General features: G+C 37.9%; 1 protein-coding gene across 6 annotated transcripts in view; it reads left to right on the top strand.

Moving 5' to 3' along the window:
- rbfox3a (RNA binding fox-1 homolog 3a) overlaps positions 1-23816 on the top strand; it is a 425092-nt gene that overhangs the window by 197059 nt on the left and 204217 nt on the right. For all 6 annotated transcript variants that reach the window (XM_059532581.1, XM_059532579.1, XM_059532580.1 and 3 more), the window contains one exon: positions 3214-3291. In XM_059532581.1, the coding sequence (XP_059388564.1) occupies positions 3270-3291 (22 nt within the window). In that variant the 5' untranslated portion in view covers positions 3214-3269. The remainder of the gene's footprint in view (positions 1-3213; positions 3292-23816) is intronic.

Genomic DNA, 23816 nt, shown 5'->3' on the forward strand with positions numbered 1-23816 from the left:
TTGTTGTTTTTTCCATGGCACTCTTCAGTTCTGTGTTATTTATGCCTTTTTACCGTCCAAATAATTAATCAGCTCCGACACAACAGGAAAAGAAACAGCTTTTAATTACTTATGATGAAATAACAAATTATGTTGGCCTTGTTCCCAAAAATACTGGAGCCAGTGCATGGTAATTCATTACAGGGAGATGGAGACAGTGTGGGAGGGAGACAGGGGGCTGTGAGATATGAGCTCTGTTCGGATGAAATCAATACACATGCTTTGTTCATGTGTGTGTGTCGGCGTGTGTCTGTGTTATTGCATGAGATCCTTGCAATCCATCAATTTCTGTTCAAAAGGTTGAGTGTCAGGCCGCAATAGACGCACTGATGCACTTACATATCAACAAACGCTAATGTGTTAGACACCTGTAGTATATTCTTGTAAATTAGCTAAATTTATCATCCCCCACCCCTTGATTTTAATTACTTTTATCAATTCCACGTCAAACACAGTTTAAATATTTTTTTTTTGTTGAATTTGAAGTTCAGGAAGGAGAAAACCTAGTAGGCTGCCTATAGGCAGCTGTCTTCTAAGATGGCATCATAACTTGATTAAATGTGATTAAACCTCATAAATGAATGATTTAGGATGTTCTGCTTCATCCAAAATCACATACAGTACTCACTGAGTCATACTCCTTTCCTCTGGCTTCATGGGATGGCCTAAGCCTATAATAAATATAACGCAATGGAAATATACTGGGTAAAATATTTGGTTAAATTTTCAGTATTGAATAAATATGTGTTTGTTTATTATTGATATCTTCTCACTTTGTCTGCTATCATGGATTTTTTTCCCCTATTGAGTTTGATACAATGCATTCTGTGATTGTCTTATCTGCAAAGTGTGTATATATATATATATGCAATGTTATCTTAGTATTTGGTTTAAATGAGGTGTCTTATAGTATCGCTTATACTGTACCATTTGAAACAGCTTTCACGTTAAAATCCGGCCGCCGTAGGCAGCTCAATAGTTTTTGGAAAGGAGCATTTGTGTTTATACACGTTGGCTTCAGTGGATGGCCACAAATACACTCAGGGTTTTGTTGACATGCAGAGACCTCTGTTTTTCATTGCCACCCTGTGAGCCTGTTTTCAGGCAAGCGAAGCGAAATTCTTCAGAAATGAATTCTCACTGAGTCGGTAGTGAACTGGATTTCCCAGAAGACTTCCTGCATCTTTGGGTTCTACTCTTGACCATAGAGGGGAACACTCAGAATGAAATTAGACACTTCCCCGTAGAGAACTACAGCCTCTCTCAGATAGACAGACACAGAGAGAATGGACTTTGAGGGAAAAGGAAAAAAGAGTTAGATATGATTTCAAATAAATAGTTTATCCAAAAATGAAATTTAAAAAAAAAAATTATTTCATCATTTATTCACTTTTATCTTTTTCTCAGACCTTATTTAAAGAAAACTCTGAGCACTGTTTTCATTTGCATTTAAAAATCACAATAAATGGTGATTAATTATTTGAAGCTTCAGAATGATGGAAATGAACAATAGAAGTATCATAAAAGTGATTCATAAACCTTTTTCAGCAGGTCTTTTGAAATCATACAACATAGTTTATGTGAAGAAACAGGCCAAAATTTAAGTATGACCTGTATTCATTAAAATGCTTTAAAAGTAGAGATTTTTCAGATCTTTTTTTTTTTTTGATTTGATTTGATTTGATTTTGTTCTCAAAAACGGAATAATTCTTTCGCAAATTGGTTCTTGAGTGATTAAATAAAGTAGATAACAACATAAGGCTTCATAAGACTTCACCAAGGTGCTTTACATCTGTTTTTAAAGCTTCAAAGACTCATTCCTTATTTATTGTAACTCCAGAAGTGCAACTAGCACATTTTTCAGAGTATATTCTTTTGAGTTCAACTGAAGAAAGAAAATCATATGGCTGTGAGGAAGAATTTTTGGGTGGACTGTCACTAAGAAAAAGAGAAAGGGTGATGGGAAAAGAGTCAATCAGAGGTAACGGAGAAAAATGTGGATGATTTGTGAGCGAGTTAATAAAGAAAGAATGATATGCAAGAAGGACAGAAAGGCATTCAATTCCAGTGTGGTAGAGTGCTGTTTTTTATAATGAACACATTAGCTCTATATTTCAGATTAATGCTAACAATTAAATGATACATAGGAACAACACTTTTATCAAGCCTCGTGGATATAGATGGGGCACTATGCATATTTAATCTGTATATCCTGCAATAGAGGCCATTACGGCCGTGTAATTACGGTAATGCTCTAACAGGGTCTTTTGTCCCGAGTGCTGCATTCACTCTCTGGAGCCCCGTGTTTGTTGGCTCGTATATTTTTCTGTGTCCAAAGAAAAGTTGCAGCATTATCATCTTTCCCCGTTTCTTTTTTCTTCTTCTTCTTCCCTCACACTCCTCTGGGTGAAGTGATTTCTTACTCAACACTGTGTTGCTCTAAATAAGAATGTGATTTGAAGCCACCTGCTATCACGTACACACATCCAAACTTGCCTTAGTTCAGTCGATTTTAAATTAACAGTGACACCGGGCCCATTTTCTTGCCAGGTCAGACCAACAGAATGATTATCCTTCTTATCCAACTATCAGACGAAATTGTTTCCAGTCACAAAGGGTTAATGGGACATGAAGGGGTTTGTGGTTAATTTATGCCTTGTGTGCTTGCAGCTTATTTATTTACGCATCCGAGGAGTGCCTTTTTGCTTTATTTATCCGTAACTGCAGTATGTGTGGAAACACACAAGCTGGTGCGTGTGCTCCGAATGTTCAGGCAGATCCACTTCAGCACCAGTGTAGCATGAAGCACGGTTGCCGTACATGCGGAGGATTTAAAGTTTCTGGTGGGGTTCTGAGCTTATCTGGACCCTGCAGGTCTTCTGACTGTTCCTCAATCCCCTCACACATTATCATAACAAGGGCATATGCTAAAAAAACAAAACAAAACAAAAAAACAGTTTAAGTCCAAACACAAACATATTCACAAAAAAAAACAAAGATTTTCAGAGCACTCTTTAATGTAAATTGGGAGCTCACCTTCTTTGTTATGGTAGACGGGGCTTCTAAGGAAATTTAAAATACCACTTTTTGAGGAATTAAATGTTTTTGTTTGCGTGTAATTGTGTGGCTTTCATTCTCAAGCTCGAAACTTCTTGTTGTCTCTCTCTTCCGCAGGCATCAGACACCTCTGTGGTTGCAGTGAGACACCACCTGCTCAGCCACAGCTGTACATGGAGACCCCCAGTTGGGCAGGTTAGTGTGTCTGTGGAGGTCATGGACTAAGTGTTTGTCTAATTGTGCTGTTTGGGTGTGGTTTTCTTCATTGGAACCGATTTGGACAAATTTAGCACGACTTCACTTGCTCACCTAAGGAACCTCTGCAGTGAGTGGGTGCCATCAGAATGAATCCAAAGAGCTGATAAAAAACATATATGCTCAAACTTTATTTTAAGGTCTAATTCTTGCTGTTAAAAAACGTTAACTTTTGACTTTTGTCTCAATAAAATTCTAATCTGTTGCTTATATATAGTTAGTAAGATAATTGGTAAGATTATGATTAGGGATGTAGAATATGGTCATGCAAAATAAGTGCTTTATAAGTGCTAATAAACACCCAATATGCATGCTAATAATCAACAAGTTAATAGTGAAAATTGGTCCTTATACTAAAGTGTTACCACATATAGAATATATACATTTACAATGATCCATAATAAGTAATCCACACAACTCCAGTTCATCATTTAATGTAAAGTGTAAATTATAAAGTAAACAACTGCATGTTTGTAATACACAAATTCTTCAAGACGTCATTTATTTTAAGGTTAAAATATGAGTCCCCTATCCACAGTATTGCTTTCTCCAGTAAAAATATGCATAGATCAAACACCGTTTACAAGCAAAAACTGTCCAAAATAGTTGTTGGTGAATATGCTGGTGGATTCGGATTTAGGGGACCACAGGGGACTTTTTCATTGGAGAAAGCATTATTATGGATTTGGGACAAAAATTACAGTTTAATGTAAAAACATTTGGTCCCACTTTATATTAAGTGTCCCTAATACCTGTGTACTTACATAGTAACTGAATGTATATGTAGTATGTAACCACAGTGTAAGTGCACATTGATACATGGTATCTACAGCTGTAATATTTCTGTTACTACACACATGTAACAACCCTCAGGATAGTTGTGTAACAAGATTTTGGTAACAACACTTTTTTTCACTTCACTAAGTACTCGTGTAACAGGAATTATATAACTTAATTTTGTATTATATAACTTAATTTCATAATTTTTGTACCAGCAATGTGTATTATGGTAATTGGAACCATTTGATCCAGGGGGTGGAGATGGGTAGGTTTAGGGATATGTAAAGTGGGAGGAGTTGGATCTCCATGCACCACTGTAATGCTAATATACTTACATGGTAACTAGTCAGGAACTGTCCACTTAATATAAAGTGTAACATTCTGGACACCTACCCCAATTTATATGTAAAGCCTAACTTACTGGCCGCTGTTGTTTAACATCAGAGTAATTAAATGATAAATCTAATATAAAGTGTAACATTTTCTTTACCATATGTTAGTCCTGTTACACATTTGTACTTTCATTACCAAAAAGTGTTGTTACCAATGTACTGTTACACATGTGTACTTACACATACCATTCAGTGGGTTGTTAGATGTGTGTAGTTATACAGACATTACAGCTGTAGATACTATGTACCAATGTGTACTTACACTGTGGTTACATACTATGTACACATCTAGTTACTATGTAAGTACACAGGTATTAGGGACACAATACTATTTCTTTTGGTCAATTTTGTTGGTGTATTATTCATTTGTTTGTTTGTTCGTTCGTTCATTTATTCTTGTTTTCTTTTTATTTTAATTTCCTCTCACTTAGGGCACCAAATGTCAGACTGCCATTGTTGACCCCTAAAAATATAGCTGCATGATCTTCCTGGTATTGAGTTGGATGTTCTTTCATGTTCTTTCATGGTGCTGTAAGCAACGGTTGGCAAAGGAGTCTGTCTCCTCAATTCATGGGATGGATTTCGTATTTTTGCATAATTTACATTTACAGGCTTTTCTCTCTCTCCTATATCATCCTTTTCCGCTGTGTGTCTCAATGGCATTGTTGTTTTCCGTCTGTCTGGGGTGTTTCCTCTGTGGATCAGTTACATTACTAGAAACCTGGTAGATTCATTAATATTTACATATAAGTTTCATACACGTACATGTCTGCAGACATACACAATTTTCCGTCACATTCAAACTAATGTATATATATATTAATAAAGCTCTTATTTTTATTCATCCATGAAAAGTGAATGTGGATAGATAGATAGTTAGAGAGAGAGAGAGAGAGAGAGATAGATAGATAGATAGATAGATAGATAGATAGATAGATAGATAGATAGATAGATAGATAGATAGATAGATAGATAGATAGATAGATAGATAGATAGATAGATAGATAGATAGATAATTTACCTGTACCCTTAATCAGAATTTGAGTTAATTTGAAGTGAAGCCCAAAATGACTAATGCAGTCACATCGGTCTGGTGTGTGTATGTCCCTTCACAGCTGTAGTTCTCAATTACAGAAATAAAACCATGCTAAATGCAAGTAACCATATCATTTTGCATTGTTAGGATAGCAAAATGAAATGGCTTATTGTTGAAATCAAACTCTACAGTGTCATCTGTCACTGTTGAAGCTCATCCAAATTAGACAGAAGCCAACATGCACAGGTTGCATGACATATCGCTATCCTTAAAAGCGGACAATATTAGATAAGAGAAATAACTTCAAATTGCTTGTTTTAAATTTTTGTGCTGTGATGGGTCGCCACTTGATGTCCAAATGAAAATTTGGCTCCTGAACAAAACTAGTTGAGAGCTGATGCTGTGGAGCTGTGAATGAGTGTGTGTCTTTAAAAGTGGAGTGGAGAGGAGAGGGCCAGAGCGAGGGAGTGAGAGAGGAGTGGTTTAAGTAGTGCTGACGACAGGCCTTTGATTCTGAGCATGCCCATTAGAGGGAGCCATAAATCCTGGGCTCTCTGGACTGCCTGTGTCAGCAGTCCATGGAATGAATTGATATTAAACGCGACAAAAAGCCTCTTTAATTCTGCCTCCACCAGCCTCTTTCTCTCTCTCTCTCTCTCTCTCTCTCTCTCTCTCTCTCTCTCTCTCTCTCTCTCTCTCTCTCTCTCTCTCTCTCTCTCTCTCTCTCTCTCTCTCTCTCTCTCTCTCTCTCGCTTCCTCACTCTCTCTCTCCCTCCATTTCTTCTCTCTGCCTCCCTCTGTTCTGGACGGTAATTGAAAAGAGGGAGTAGAAAAAAAGCCCAGTGAAGCCAAGCCTGTCATCATAAAAACATCTGCAATTACATCCGCTCTATTCATTATTTATGAAAGTCATTAATTAAATATTACTCACAAATAGCAATAGCATTTTCCCCCTTTTTTGCCCTCATGTTGTCTTCGAAATGGGCACGTTTTCTGCCCAACATCACAATGCCGTCCGCAGTAAACATTTATGTTTAGACATTAAGAACGATTATGTACAACCAAGGCCTGTGGTGGACTCATTGTGGCCTTTAGTTCCTGAGAGAGGGGCGAAAATGAGCTTCTACCGCCTCGGCATTGTCACCGCACACCTCTGTGCGGAAATAATGGAGATAACTTGATTCACTTTCAAGTAAATGGGATATTTTAAAATGGCCCCCTTTCTCATTTTTATTGGCCTGTCTAAAAATGTCCCGTAATGAGAAGAGGAAGTGCTGTCACAGGATGTCATCACCCCCACACATGATGTGCTAAAACTGTAAGCGGTGGGATTTCAGGTGCCAAATTGATAAGTTAGACCTGTTATTCCGAAAATTGTAAAGATGAGGAACGATACATCAAACGAGGAGCTCCATGGCATGACGCTCTTTTAAAACGAGCCGGATGACATTCTAAGTGGGAAGCCGGGTCGCTCTGAGAGCGCAGACCAGCGCCAGGTACAGCTGTTGTAACTCTTTCACTTAGCGGGGCCCCTACGTGGAGGCTCTCAGTCGGTATGAGGGCCCACGCTCACGACACGTACGTGATGGATTAAGTTGGGGAAAGCCATCATCTGGTCGTGCACGCGCGTGCTGAGCGAGGTGGGCCCCTTGTGATTAATGATATTTGCCTGGAGTCATCGAAAGCTGGATTTAAGTATTTCGGATTTAAAGTAACATTCGTCTCTATTGTTCACAGCGAGAGAGGCATTAGTCAAATTCAGCCACGTCTCGGCAGACGACGACACTCCAACCCCTGGAGCACGCTGTGTAACAGTGCGGTTGTCTCACTCTCGCTTCGACAAATTATTCATGCAATTTTCGCCCGTTTTGTCTGATTATCTACAAATCTCTCTCACGACTGAGTTTATCATCCTGCCAAAATCACTTATTTCTCAGTAGAATTTCCGCTGAGTAAATGTTTGATGAATTGCTGTCATTACGCCTGTTTTTAAAGTGCAAATATATTCTGCCAAGTAAAGGAATTTGTTTATCACAGTAATTTTGCAAAAATGCAATATACATCTTTGAAAAATATTTTCATGTTTAATCAGACCTCAAAACATGGCAATATCTTCTGTATCAGATGAAATAATTTTCAGTAAACCATTAAAAAATAATATTAGTTTTTTAAGCAAATTACTAATAATTTTCAGTAAACAACCATTTTTTATAGGCAAATGTAAGGAGCCTTACTTTAGTGCATTATTTTTTCCCCCATATTTTGAATTCTGCGTTCCCAAGGTGAAGGGCCATTGATGCCATTAACAGAATGGACACAGAGAGCGAAAAATCCCTTGTGACAACTGAGTAATGAGATGAAATGATAGACCTGGCTCGGGTCTGGCACTGCTATTTTGTAACTGTAAACGTCCTGAACTCAGCATTAAACTGACCATCTGATCCAAGACTAACAAAGATCCTCAAGGTCGAAGACTCACTCCTCGCTCAAAAATAGTGTTCTTTAAAGTGCTTAGCAAAGCATAATTTGTGCACCGTGTTTCCTTTGGCTCAAATAAATCACTCAGCATAGATGGTCAAATACAAACGTCCGATTTCAACTGACACGAACGGACTTACCTTTTTTGAGCACTGAGCCAGATATCAGCTCTTTCTGGTCAGATGCTTTCAAAAAGCAAAGGGGTGAAAGAGCAAAGATTGCACCTGACTGCCTCGCCGCTCCTGTTTCTGTATGTCTGCAGCTTCTACGGATCTGTCAATGGAAATCCAATTGCTGGGAAAGCGGTCAATCCTAACTCAGTTACCTTGGTGGATAGTGGCATCCACTGTATCCACTGCTGCATGTTTGAGCTGTTTGTTTTAGGCCTAAATCAAGGCGGTTGGGGTGTGTGCGAGTGTGCCATGATGAAAATATACATTTGGAATTACTCACAGTCAAACCAAAGCCTCCCTGGAGACTTCAAAGAACAGAATATTATAATTCATGCTGTAAAATATTGAAAACCAGGAGAAATATGCAAGAGAGTGCTCACTCAGTATCTGCCCTTTTTATACACCACTTATATATTACAGTATGCTGTCCTGCAGTGGTACTGCGCAACAGGTTTTAAAGAGACAGCTCACCGAAAAAGCAAAGTTTTGTGACCATTTACTTGTCCTCATGTTGTTCTAAACCTGTGACATTCTTTAGTCAAACACAAAAGATGTTCTGAAGAATGTTTAAAAATGCTTTATACAAATAATGAAATTTGATGGTGACCATAGCTGTCAATGTGCAAAAACATAATAAAAGCATCATAATGTTCAATTCCAAGTCATCTGAAATCATATGGTGGCTTTGTGTGAGGAACAGGCTGAATTTTAGGTTATTTACTGGAAATCTTGCTTCACATCCATGTATACCATTACTGACAAAAATGATTAAGAGGCAATATTTTAAGGGGCATTTTATACATTTTATAAGTAGCCTTTTGACTACAAAAAAATTAATATGTTAATTTTTTTATTTATTGAATTTGTTAATTAAGGATTTAAAAAAAATGTTTTAGCTCATTTAATTCACTTTTAGCTCATAATGATTGTGTCTTGTTTTAAGTCATCTTGAGAGAACCACTGGTATAAAGTGTTTTAATCTAGATATAATGAAATATAAAATGTTAGATAACAGATAAAAACAAAGGGGACATTAATTACTTCCATAGTTTAATTATTCAGGGACATTTTAGTTACTTCCAGGAGCGTTTTTGCCACAAGCCCTTTTTCTGCAGAGGGAAAAAAGTCAAACAGGTTTGGAAAGACATGAGGGTGAGTAAATGATGAGAGAACTTTTTTATATATATATATATAAATGAACTATCCTTTAATTGTAGCGTCCTAGTGATGTTTTATTTGCCTTGCTGTGGCATGCTATTGTGAACACCATTGAAGGGGCTTTTCGCTCACGCTCACCCTAATGAGTGCTCTTCAAATGAGGGCTTTCTAATCATAATTACACCCAAGACTGTTTGGCTTGTATCTGCTCTCATCAGGAGCCCCTCTGGCCGAATCACAGGACTCAAATCAGAATCGCAATGACACGCCATTAATTAGAAAGTTTTGATGTTTCAAAATGCTTCTTGGACAGGATTGGAGGTTCTTTGAAGCATGGAGACATGACATTGATTATCGAAAGATGTCTCTCTGTCAGCTGCTCAGAGGAGGCGCAAACAGGAAGTTAATCTTAGCTATAGCATCCTATCTCCCGTCATACAGATGAGAAATGATTGCGGTGTGGTTGACATGCTGTGATACGTGTGATGCATTATATTTGGTGATCATGATCATTTGATTAGCAGTGTAAAGCCAGGCTTATTTAATATTAAAGGAACTGTTGCCCTACCATTTCTTTTTTTTCACTTTTCATTATTTGCATAACCTCATTTTGTAAGACTCTAAGACTTTCATTATTTGTGTGAAAGACAAAATGTGAATTTTTGAGGAATATCCTGGATTTTATCTATGTTTTTTAATATCATAAAAGTAAATGGTCACCATGGTTGTCTAGTAGCTCCAAAATAACAAAAAAGCTCAGAAAAGAAGTTAATTTGCAATTGATTTGATATTCTAAGTCTTTTGAAACTTTGTTTGATGATCAGACTTAAATTTAAGGTTGTTGTTTACATAAAATATATTGCTAAAAATAGCAATCTCAGAATCATGAATGATTTACTCTTTTGTGTTGGATCTTTTCAATAAATCAGTTGATTTAGTCTGATTCATGATGAATTAATTATTTTTTTGGGACTACTAAACAAGGTTCATCCTGTCATTTTAAGATTCAGTATCATAATATGAATAAAAAAGCTTAGTAAGTATGTCTCCCATTTGTAAACCAGGACTCTGAAGCAAGTGAATCTTGCTTGCAAAGTTCTTTGAAAAGTATTGTATTGGCAAAGATGTGCTGGGCTTAAACAATTGCTACTTTTTCAACCTGCCACGTTAATATGATTAGTCAAAGCTATGTGTTTCCTTGTGGTTAATGTTCTTTCAGCTCTTAGAGATGTTTCTCCACTAGTTCCTCATCAAAAATTAACAGAGAAAAAAACCTCGTAATGATAATCGCACAGTGTTGCATTATTAAGCCCGCAGTGCCTGAGTGTTTGGAGAGGGGCGAGGGTGAGGGTTCTCATCACACTGATTTGAGGCCTCTCAAAGGACGCACAGGGTGTTGTTTATGAGGATAATGAGCCTTTCATCTCGCCCAATACAGCGTACAATGGGCTCATTACAATTAAAATGGCTGAAAAGCAGGCCTAGTGGAAGCAGGGAATGAGCATGATGAGAATTCAGTGGGAGCGTTTGGAGGAATGGTGTATTAACCGGCCAGAAAGTCATTTTTAACCCTAGTGGCAGCTGAATTATGTTCCATTACTGAATTGGGCCTAATGCTTTTTCTGCCAAACACATTGCTCTTGATGCCCACTTCAGGCAAAGCGCTGGTAATGTCCACACTATTGCAAAATATCTCCTGAAACAGCTTGTTTTTTTTCTTCCTGTTGAAATTTGCTTCCGTAACTAAGTTCAAATGGATTTTTGGCCTGCTAAACACAATCTTTCAATGTTTATACAACATAAAGTGAAACCGTAAGCAGCCGTGTCCTCCAAAAGAAGCCTCTCAACTTCTGATCAGCTACTAGGTTGATCAGAACAACCCATTTGTGGCTTTGTATGCATCACTGTCTTCAGGCTATAAAAGAATAATGCAGTTATTGATTTGAGCATTTCAGCTCATATGTTTCCACCTCACCCAGCTCTGCTGCCCAGATTAATTTTTGAATCTTCGATTCATGGGCACATCATATAATGAATAGAGGTGATTCATGTCATTGCTTTTAAATGCTTAAATTGATATGGTTCCCTGCTGATTGATAGTGTAACACTGGCGCACATTCTGCGTCAGCAGTTATGTCTGACAGAAATACATATTGATCACATTTGGATGCAGCATTTTATTTTTTAACGTAGTATTGCTGTTGTTTGATAGCATTATGGCTGATTCGTATAAATCTTTCACTCAACGTTAATTCATTTTCATCAAATTGTCGCAAATCCGTTTAGGTTATAAGCTTCATTTAAAGTTCTTTGCCGTAATGTGCTTTGCACTAATCAAACTTTTATTGTCAAATGTTGCACATAGTAGCCTGAAATTATATGACTGGAAGGTTTAAGACTATAAGAGTCCCAGAGGGTGAATTACGAACCGCTTTTACACACCCCATTCCACCTACTTGGTCCAAGAGAGACGAGGAGCAGCCGCACTGTAATCTGTTGTTCATTTTCACTAAATTTTTCTCCAAAGTGACATCTACTGTCCAGCAGGTGGTACCAAACATTTATCTATCCTCTCTCCCACGCTCTCCAGCCTTCAGAAGATTTAGACACCCCAAACAATAGGCTCTCCAGAGACACCTTTAGTCTACAACACAAAAGTAAACACGCGGCACTGATCCAGACGAAAGGAAAAGACAAACTGAGGTGTTTTAGACACAAAAGTTTCAGGGCAACTGGACAAGTTTAAAGTTTTTCTCTGCTGAGTTGCTGACATTTACAAATCTCTTTCACTCTATTTTGTCTACGAGTCGACATTCCCTGAGTGTCATGCATCGTTTCAATCAAACACTGTAAAATGTTGGGGCTGGTCGTTTAATCCTACTCTCATCTGTTTAATGGCCGCTGCAAAAATGGAGTCATAAAATTCATAGAAGGCGAAAGTGGGGATAGGGACCCTGATAGTGGGGCGGGGGGTGATATTGGCTTTCAGCATTATGTTTTAGCGCCCATATGGCATGAAGTTACCCGTGTGAATCGCTTTGAGGATCTCCGATTTTTGAGAGAGATTTCAACGAAAGGCAGCAAAGACCTTTCCTAAAAGGTGATATAACCTCTTGGGTGAAGATCAGAGCTGGAAACGGAAAGGTTGAAGGTTTAAAATACTGATGGGTGTTGTGTAAATAAATACTGTATTCAAACAGGTTTCCCAAACACTTCCCCATCTGCCATTGATCAGAAAACAATTAGCCCCAAACTCATGCCATTGGTTTTTGATTGAGCATGCTCAAACAAACACTAATTAGTTGTTTTCTTTTTGATAATGCTATTAATTATCTTAGTTATTGCTTATTATTAGTAGAGTTTTTTTTTAATCGCACACCAGCATTAACCTCAGGCTGCTCCAAGTGGACTGTCACTGTGATTTGTTGTGTGTGTGTGTGTGTGTGTGTGTGTGTGTGTGTGTGTGTGTGTGTGTGTGTGTGTGTGTGCGTGCGTGCGTGCGTGCGTGCGTGCGTGCGTGCGTGCGTGTGTATACTGTAGAAGAAGTCTTAGCTATTTATAAATTAGTAAATTAGTGGAACAAGCTGGATGGCCTGCTAAGGAACTGATTCCTAAGAGGGCGAGAATCCTTTCCAAACACTACAGTGTGCCAGCTTACGGCCCTGGATAGTGCTGGAGTCAGTGGTTCTAATTTTGTCCTCCCGCTTCATTCTCTCAGCATCGTTGCCGCCGTGATAACTTCATTGCTAAACAATTAAAGGCTGCCTTCCATTTCCGCACAAGAAGCAGCAGAGGAGCTTATTTATGTATGTGAGGACTGTGCAGGCAGCGATGCATTTATTGCAGACGACGCGAGCAGAAGAGTGCGAGAATTGTCTGGGAACAGAGACTGTTTGCGAAACATTTGTACACGCGAGAGGCTTTTGATGTTTTGTTGTGAAAACACATGTTAGTGCTCATTATAACACTGTTCCTCAGCCCTTCATTTGTATATTGTGCTGGGCACGGGCACTGAGGAGGAGCTATCTACCCTACAGAAAGTGTGCACCCTCTCTCCACACTCCCCCATTCATCATGTTGACACCAGCGCAGCTACTTTTGTGAAATGGAGAAAAATGGTTAAGTCAGCTCTTTCCCTGAACCTCTTGCAAGTATGTGTGTGCGTGGATATTTGCGAGTACGCTTGTATGAGGAGTTTGTGTGTGTGATGAACATTTGCTGGTATGATTTGAACATGACATGAGAGACTGAATGATTTTCTTTTTATTTAAAAGTTGCAAAAGTTGGTATTTGCTTTACTGAATTATATTTTGAAAAAAGCATACACTATGAAATCTTCATGAATAATCTAACGTAACATGAAGATAATGAATATGCATTCTGAATTATTTTAGATTACAAGGTTGATTGGTCAGAAATATTAATTTATAATAATAACTGTAGTAATAATCAAAGCAAATATCATTGACCATCTCTGAACAAGGCCACATACTAAAGTATAGATGGATTAGATGTAAGCCAACGATCAGTTCTTGTTATGAACGTGTTTAATCCAGAATAATTCAACAGAAATAAAGATCTGAGTGGCTTTGACAAAGGCGAAATTGTTATGGCAAGGCAACTGGGTCAGAATAGGATTGTGGGTTGCGCCCAGTCTGGAGTGGTGAGAATTTACCAACAGTGGTCCGAGGAGGGACAAACCAGCGACGAAGGCAATGAAGGCTATACTATGAAGGCTATCCCTTCTGGTCCGGGCCAACAGAAGGTCTGCTGATGACCATTATGGGAGGAATGTGTCACAACGTAGCCACAGACTAATCATAACCTACTGTATGATGATCCCTACCCACTGTCAAAAGCACCCACAGTACAATAGGCATGCAAGTAAGATAACTGGACATTGGCACAGTGTGTATATGTGCTCCGTTTACTTGGGGAAGCGATGGCAAAAGGATTCGGTCGGTGGAGGCAATGTGGTACTCTGGACAGTGTTCTGCTTGGACAAACTGGGTCTAGCCATTCATGTAGACGTAAATTTGATATGTGATACCTACTTAAACATTGTTGCACACCAGATACACTGCTTCATGAAAATGGGTATCCATGGTGGATGTGGCTTCTTTCAGCAGGATAATGCATCCACATGGCACAGAATATTCTGGAATGGTTTGAAGAACATGATGAGGAGTTCAAGGTGTTGCCCTGACCTCCGAATTCCCCCAATCTCAAACAATCTCTCTTGGTGCTGGACCAAGAACAAGTTCGATCCACAGCAGCTCCACCTTGGGACTTGAAGGATCTTCCGCTGTAACATCTTGGTGCCAGAAAGGACACCTTCATGAGTCTTGCAGAGTCCATGCGATGCTGGGTCGGTCCAACAGCATAGTAGGCAGGCGGTCATAATGTTTTGATAAGTCTGTGTAAATATTACTATTTTTGACCAATAATACATCTGCTTATTCCAGTCCACTAATAGATGCTGCTTTTAATCAGATTCTTTGATGAAAAAAAAAAATGCCCAACCAATCTGGACACCATTTATTACTGGACTGAAAATATAATCAGTCAATATAAAGTCATATGTGAGCAACTGTGTTTAAATGCTAACAAGTCATAATAAGTGCATGGAGATATTGTACAATTTCAAAAATCAAGGTGTAAAACGGTTCAGCACTATCATTACCTCACTCTGAAATCATACATCCAGTCTCGCTCTCTTTCTTTCTCTCTATCTTAATGTGTGTCTCTGTCTAGCTTGCTGTTTTGCAATATTCTTGACTAATACAGAGATTTGATCAGTTTCCCAATCTACTGTCTGATTGAAGACTGAGGAGGACATTAACATACATGGTCTGTCACACACTAGAAGACACAAATAAATGAGCAAATTTTCATTTCCTCACGTCACCTTCATTTATGCCCGGTGCTTTTCAAAACGGACAGGTTTTCCCTTCTGTTTGGTACCAAAATAATTTCCAACTTCACCTAAGAATACCAAATATAGCATTGCTTAGTTAATGATGAAAGTTTCCTCAGTATGCACTTACACTTACCGTTTCAAATAGGTTCACAAATTCGAAATGCTTTACAGCCTTTCTGTACAATTTGCTGACAATTTGTTTGCACTATGTGTGTGTGTCCACTTGCATGTGTGTGTGCATACTAAAGAGACTATGATAGAGCCATGAACCAATTACACCTCTTTTCCACCATGATTGTTATCTTAAGGGCTGTTGATTAGTCTTTGTTAGGAATGTTTAATCTTCATTAAAGATTTAAGGGGAGAAAAGTCACTTGAGAAATTCGGAAATTAAATATTTAATGAGCTAATATCCTATCTGTAGCGCACACCTTTACTCAGAGCTCAGTGTTTCTCATTGTCGTTAGCGATCAGAGGTCATTTTAAAACCTTTTACAGAGTAGGACATTAAAATAGATCACAGCTCATTTTTCTTGTCCACTGCAAGCACTGGACGACATATCAGACTGTGAACTCTTTAAGGTTAAATCAACTAATTATAAGATTTTATACCCCGAAGATGTCCAAAATTCAAATGAAGCCAATTCAGAGTGGAAGATTTTGTGCTGATTATCTGTACTCGCTTATAACCGCTGAGTGCTTTAATTTGGGATCTGTGCACGGGCCTGTGTTTGTTGCCTGACCATGAGAATTGACTGATGGGTAGATGTTTTAACTCGCTACAGAAGTTCCGCTTAGTTGCTTTTGCTGTTTGCTGACACCAAGCGTTCACATGCAGGTTTATAGGGCCTTGTGCTGATATTGAGAGGTGTCCATGAGCGGAGAGGTGGCCTGCTTGCTCTGTGGCACTGTGAGCGAGACTCCAAGACTGAGGAGCTCGGACTCTCTTCGTGTCACACGGTATTTGTCACATTTCAGTGAAGTGAACCAGGAAATTTGCTGGGCCATTGCTCAGGAGAAGAGGCAAAAGAGAGATAGGTCTTGATGATAGAGAGGGTGTGTGTGAGTATGTGTGTGCGAGAGAGAAAAGAGATTGATAGAGGCAGTAGGCTCCATCTGACATTTGCTGAATTGTCCTCTTTACAGTTTGGCACCATAAGGACATCTGAACTCATGGGTAGTGGCTACACATGGACTATATTCACGCCTTAAGGCTGCCCACTCTGCGAAAGAAAGACGTCATTTTGGCAATTGCATTCCCATCTGTTTCATACAATTAGAAACATGAATGAAAAATCTGTATGTATTTGCATCCTGGTGGAGTGCAAGAGGTCACAAGTTTGAATTTTGCTCAGCTGACAAGATTATTTTTTATATACTGTGCCTACTGTTCAAAATGTTGAGGTCAGTAAGATTTTTTAAATGTTTTTGAATTCTTATGTTTCCCATGGCTGCATTTATTTGGTAAAAAAGATAGTAAAGCTGTATTATTGAAAACTGATATAAAAATAGAAAACGGTTCTTTTAATTTGCAATACATTTGCAATACATTATGCAATACATAATGTATTCCAAAGCTGAATTTTCAGCAGGAATTACTCCAGTTTTTAGTGTCACATGATTAGATGAGTAGAAAGTTCAATAGGACAGCATTTATTTAAAAATAGAAATATTTTTACTGAATTTAATAATACAAATCAATAAATAAAATAAAAATACTATATATATATATATATACAAAAAATAAATGAAAATTGTTCTCACTCCAAACTTGTGAATTGAAGCGAATTTAGATTTTATTTTCTGACCAAACATGTATTTTAGTAACTGTATCTGAATATAATTTTGTGATTTCACTAAAATGGAAATTAAATGAATGTTTTATTATTGTTATTACACCCCACTCTTTCCATGTATTTTTTTTTAATTTGTCCTTTTACATTGACATTGTTTTTATTAGACATTTTATACACTTAGTCAAATACTGTATCTTTTCTACTATTTTTTGTATCCTTTTATTAATTTATGTATGCTTGTACTATTACCGTTTTAGTTTGCCTATTTATACACATGCACTGGCATTATTACATTTACATTACATTTAATCATTTAGCAGACGCTTTTATCCAAAGCGACTTACAAATGAGAACAATAGAAGCAGTCAGGTCAACAAGAGAACAACTATAGTATACAAGTGCCATGACAAGTCTCAATTAGTCTAGTATAGAACACATAGCCAGGTTTTTTTTTTTTTATTATTATTTATTTATTTATTTATTTTTTATAAATGAAAAGACAAGAAAAGGAAAAGTGCTAGTGTTAGTTGGTTAGTGCAGGCGAAAAAGATGAGTCTTTAGATGTTTCTTGAAAATGAGTAAAGACTCAGCTGTACGAATTGAGATTGGGAGGTCATTCCACCAGCTGGGCACAGTCCAGGAAAAGTCCGTGAGAGTGATTTTGAACTTCTTTGGGATGGCACCACAAGGCGTCGTTCACTTGCAGATCGCAAACTTCTGGAGGGCACATAAGATTTAACCAGTGAGTTTAGGTAAGTTGGTGCCGTGCCAGTGGTCATCTTGTAGGCAAGCATCAGTACCTTGAATTTGATGCGAGTGGCTACTGGTAGCCAGTGTAACCTGATGAGGAGAGGAGTAAAGTGAGCTTTTTTCGGCTCATTGAAGACAACCCTCGCTGCTGTATTCTTGATCAACTGCAGAGGCTTGACAGTACATGCAGGAAGGCCCGCCAGGAGAACATTACAATAGTCCAGTCTGGAGAGAACAAGAGCTTGGACAAGAAGTTGGGTTGCTTGCTCTGACAGGAAGGGTCTGATCTTCCTAATGTTGTATAAGGCAAACCTGCAGGACCGGGTCATTATGAGGATAAAAAATATAGCATGCCAATATAAAAGTCTAAAAAGTAAAAAAATGGGCAACAAGTCTGTGTCACGCATTGCTGGCCTGTGTTGTTCAAGTTCACTACTGCTTAGAGTGAAGAATGATGCTTCATATTAAGAAATTTGATGTTGTAATGACTGGTAAGGATAGATTTTATGTGAAATAGACTTGGATAAATATATGTTGCATTTATCGCTCAGTTGCCCAACCTTAAAGTAAAGCTTTCATGACCATCACAAGGGAAGACCGGTTGCTGTTGTCAGTACTGGTTGAAGAAAAGGCCTGCATTGTGGAAAGGAGGCCTGTTGACCAGGCCTGTAAAAGGAAGATGCACATGTTCATTTAACTGGTCGCCCACTCCTGGGAGGCCATTGATTGCCTCAGTGTGAGACTGTAATCTGCGTGATTGTAACATAGAGAGGGGTTTTAACAGAGCACAGGCACATTTTATCGCAGGTGGAGAGGACCCTGGGGGAGGGGATGGGGGTCTCAGGGGCAGAGAAGATGGAGATTGGGTGGGATCGGGGTCTTAAAACGAGCTGAGGGTGAGTTGTTAAGTCATTGATTACTTGCCGACTGAGATTACAGAGGTGTAATGGCTATGCGCAGATAACATGGCAAGTGCTTTCTCTCGCTCCTGTGAGCATTTGTGTTCTTGCTCTTCTGCTCTTACTATTTAAAGGAATAGGTTGTTTGGAAATGAATGTCAACATTTACTCACTTTTACATTGTTGTGTATTATTTTTTTTTAAATTACCCTTTAATTATATTAATTTTAAAATTAATATTTTAAAAAAGAGTACCCTGACCGTTTTTGCCATGTTCCACATTCAGTTTATTTCAAATCTTTTAATACCTCTGTGTGAGGAACAGATCAAAATAAGTTATTACAGAAAATGACATTTGCACTGTATGTTGACATGCACTATATGTTGATCACATTCCGGAGGTTGCTGTTTTCAATTTGACTGATAGTCTATTATATATAGGATACAGCATATACATAAACAGAATATATATACATAAACAATAATCAATAAATGTGGTGTTCAAACACTTATAATGACATGACAGAGATATTTTATGGAAGCAGGGCATTTAACAATTTAACAATACACTTTATTATCCAAAATAAAAGTCTGACATCAGTGCACTGAACAGTAAAGTTGAAGTTTATTCAACTTTAATTTAATTCAATTCCGTTCAACTTTTATTCCGTTGAAGTTTATTTAATTTCAGAATATTCATTCACGGACCTCCTTACTGAAGTGAAAGTGTGGACTGCTGTCACTATCTCTCGAACGTGCCCGAAGATCTCCACCAAATTTGGGGGATCCCTTCAGCTTGAGGAGCCCTCTCGAATGCCATCCTCAGCGTGTTGGTACCCCACCCAGGATTGCTAGATTGTTTGTCGCCACACCGCAAATGTAACCAGCCATAACCCCCAGAGGGTGTGTTAGAATTTTTTGAAGCATCGAAAATACATTTTGGTCCAAAAAATAACAAAAATTACATTGTCTTCTCTTCCGGGTCTGTTGTGAATGCGTTCACGATGCTGCTAACGTGTTATCTTTGTTATTGGACGCTCCAGAAAACACGTCAGCAGCGTCGTACGCCAACAGTCACAGTAATGTTTAGATATCAGAAACTTAATTGTCTCTGAATATTTTCCTTATTTTTATATTTCAGTTACTTTTGCCATCATCTAACAGTCAAAATTAAGGTAGCAATTTAATTTCAAATTAAATATAGATTTTGTACTGTAGATTATAATGTTGCGATGATGCCTAAATATACCTGTTTTTCTTTTCAAACAACTTATTTAAATTTGTAGTGTTGTATTTTTTATATATTTAGACAGTAGTGTAGAAATTTTATATCAGCCATTTAATAGTTATTGTCCATGACATGTAAATAATTATCAACAGTCTCAGTGAATAAATGACTTTAGTTTTGGTCTATCAATCTATCTACAAATCTATCATTTGGCTTCAGAATTGTGAAATATACTGTTGTACACAATTCATATGGAGCATTTCTAGAGTACTTTTCTTTTTTATTTGTCATTTTGGATCTTGACAGCCTTGATTTTAAATAAACGAAATGGAGTAGCCAAGATAATTATTAAATTTAGGTTTGGAATGACATAAGGGTGATTAATGACTTTCTTGTTGGGTGAACTTTTCTTTAAAGAAAGCTGCCCTTCTGTTTTTGGCTGGCACTGACATCCTGCGTCGAGGTTCTCATTGTTATCCTTATGTCAAACAATAACACAGCCATTATGAAATCCCTGTTGGTTGCAGCTGGCTGATCAGAGCCCTCTGCAAGCATAATTGATGCATTTGCTAATGCCACAGAGGTGTTCGAAGAGGGATTAAAATGGCAGTTTTAAAATTTCAAACTTTAACAAAATAAATTGTATTAACATGGCCAGCCTGCCCTAATGGTGCAGACTGGAGATGTGGTGCTTGTTTTAGCTGTAAATTGCACTCAGCAGGGAATCCCAAGGGCTTCTGGCCATTTACACTCCTAATGAGTTATTGGGCACCCAAGAGCAGTGGCTCTAATTGCTTTGGCTTTTTCACTCCAGTCGTCCAAACTGTAGGCATTAGCTTCCTAGGTAAGAGGACTGAGAATGAGGGGAAAACCAGGAAAACGAGACAGCTGTTGATGCCTTGATAACTTAGGTTTACTGTCAAGTACAAGAGAAGGTGCACAAGGAGATTCTAACTTTTCCTGGTCTCGTTCATTGACTCTTTTTGCTAAATTTGACAAATCAGGCCTTTTTTTGATGGTTGCTAGCTTCTTACTCAAGCAGTACAAAAAAGTCTTGTCTGTTTCGTTGTGTTTAAAGCAATACAATTACACACATGCCCATATAGTGTAATATGTAAGTTTCCCTCTAATCTTTCAAAAAAAGACGATGGCATATTATTCTTTCACCATTTGAATTATTGATGTAATGAACCGCCACACGGGACTCATTAGAAAATGGAAATGTCTCTCTATGCTGGAATGTGAACCATTCTAAAAGGTAGTGGTGAGTATGTCTACTTAACAGCTGTTTCGTACATGCAACGCTCACAGATACTCTTCACCTCTAAGTGCAATTGCCATCATGTATGTTATAATGTCTAGAGATAACTATTGGTATTGCCTTTATAGATTTTGCACTCCACCACTGACACAAAGCTATACCTCACACTCAAAGCCCAAAGGAATGGGTTGTTTCCGCAGGCCGACAAACTGCTCTTGCAGAGAAATGTTTGAGACCAAGCTTGACCCCTTTAGGTGCACCTCAGAGGGTTAAGGTAAGTCAGCCGTCATCGCAAACCCCTGCAAGAACTGATTGACAACATCGCATGCCAATATAGCACGCCTACCGTGCAGAGATGAAAATGGGAGCGCCTGCATTTTTAATGGTCACCCATGACCGCAGCAACCAGGGTTTGTTATGGCCCATAGAGCGGATCAAGCATCTGACGTGCCCCGCTCCTGTTAGTCTCTTTAATTATTTAGTGTGTATGTATTTACAATAGTTTGAGAAAGGCAAAAGAGAGTGGTACAGTGTACATCTATACTATGCATAATGCATGATCCTGCTAAAGGCAATATGCAAAAGGGTGGGAACCGTGGGGCACACTCATATTTTGGGCTCTGCGTCGCATGGGAGTTGCCGTGCAGAAATGCTCCATTTGTCCGACAGGTTGGCCATCGTCGTCATGCGAGATTCTCTCGGTGCGATAGGTGGGCAGTCTACAGCGCTTGTTTTATCGGCTTGTTCTGGCTGTTTGGAACAATAAGGAGTGTTATGTAAAAGCACCAGCATATTGTTGAGTGCTGAACTGGAAAGTTTTGTCTTGGGAGAGCCGGAGTTCAGAAGGGAGGGGGATTTGCTTTTGTTAAGCATGCTCTGCCTTTTCATTTCTGCTTAAGTTCCTCCTTTAATCATGAGTGTATAATTAGAGAGGCCTGCAGTATGCAAATGCATTCACATTTTCTCCAGGTTGTTATGCAAACTTATTAAAACTTATTAAAATCATGGATAATTGCGGAGGAGCTTGTGGTGAAGAATAGTCTGATTCATTTTTTATGCCTAATGGTAATGGGGGACAACATGGATCACTTTTGATCATAATGGGTTAAATTAAAGGTTAAATATGCTGAATCTGCTGGGATGGAGTGACTCGCTATTATCAGAAAAGTATCTATCATGTGCTGTCAGTAATATCTGATTACAGAATAGATCTAAATGCAGTTTTTCCCCACTGAAGGTCTAATGCAAATGATTAAAACCTTGCATCATATACGCTTCAGAAGCATTGTGTTATTGTTTGGATTAAACAGAAATGAATGCAGTATTGAATATAGTATTCATTGAGAGTAATGAAGCATTTTTTTTGCAAAGCAAATGTTTTGACTTAACCTTTTTGTCTCCAAAAAACAAATGAGAGATCCTCACATATGAGATTTTTAATATCGAGTGCCCTTTTGAAAAATGGAGAGCAAAGGTGATTTATTCCCCAGCACTTTTCATTTGACTTCATACTCTATAATCACGTTTTGAGTCGATGTTTTTGCGTCTGCTGAATCTGGACAAGATCAAGACCTCAGCAATAAGTGATCCCCTGTGATATTGCTGTGTAAACTCTCTTACCACCGCCTCTATAGATCTAATGTGGTACTTGAAAATCCATTTCTGCTATAAATATTCAAATCTGTGCCTTTAAGGTCTAGAATATCACATTTAGCAAGATCAATATCACTTTGCCTTTGAAATCCAGGAGGCATGTTTAGTGGATACTAGGGGTTGTCACGGTACCAAGATTTCGGTAGTCGATAGCAATTCCAATCAAATTTCATGATTCTCATTCATAATTTTATACCACAGCAAAAATTAAAATTAAAATAAAAATGAATAATAATAATAATAATAATAACAATGAGTGCTTCTTCAACTATGCCTATTATTATTATAAAGTTTCTTGTATTATTAAATTAAAATTACAATTAATTTGCCCTGCAATATTACCGGATAACTGATGCGCTGCGAGGATAGCAAAAGATTAGGCTATTTACTCTTTAAATAAAATTTTTTTTAAAGGTATTTTAAAACAGGTCTATTATACAATGAATTATAGGTTTATAATTAAAATGTTAACACTGCAGTCATCAATAGAAATCAAAGAAATAAAAAGCTTTAGCCTATTTCAAGGATCGACTTTAAACAACCATGTTTAACATACCTTTCTTCTCTTTTTTTCACTATGCACGAGCCACGAGAGAATGGGAATAAAGTAAATCAGTTATTTATATACCGTTATCAGCATATGATGATGTAAATTAGTCTCTCGTCATCTCTAAGAGAATATGCAGCATCAAATGCCAAAAGCTCAGTCATTACTCTGTCATCTATTCTGTCATTCCGTTTTTTAATATTACTTTTTTGCATAGTGATTTGATCGAGATTAAGATGTTTAATGTTTTTATATAACTCTTGCACAAAGTTTGTACTTTATGTGTGTGATATCCATTGGGTCCTATGGAGGACTAAACCTGCATAAATTAAAAATGATTCAATGAATATATAGATACATGTAATAAAAGGAAAATAAACAAATGAATGATGTG

This window comes from Carassius carassius, chromosome 40 (genome assembly GCF_963082965.1).
Source record: "Carassius carassius chromosome 40, fCarCar2.1, whole genome shotgun sequence".
NCBI classification, from domain to species: domain Eukaryota; kingdom Metazoa; phylum Chordata; class Actinopteri; order Cypriniformes; family Cyprinidae; genus Carassius; species Carassius carassius.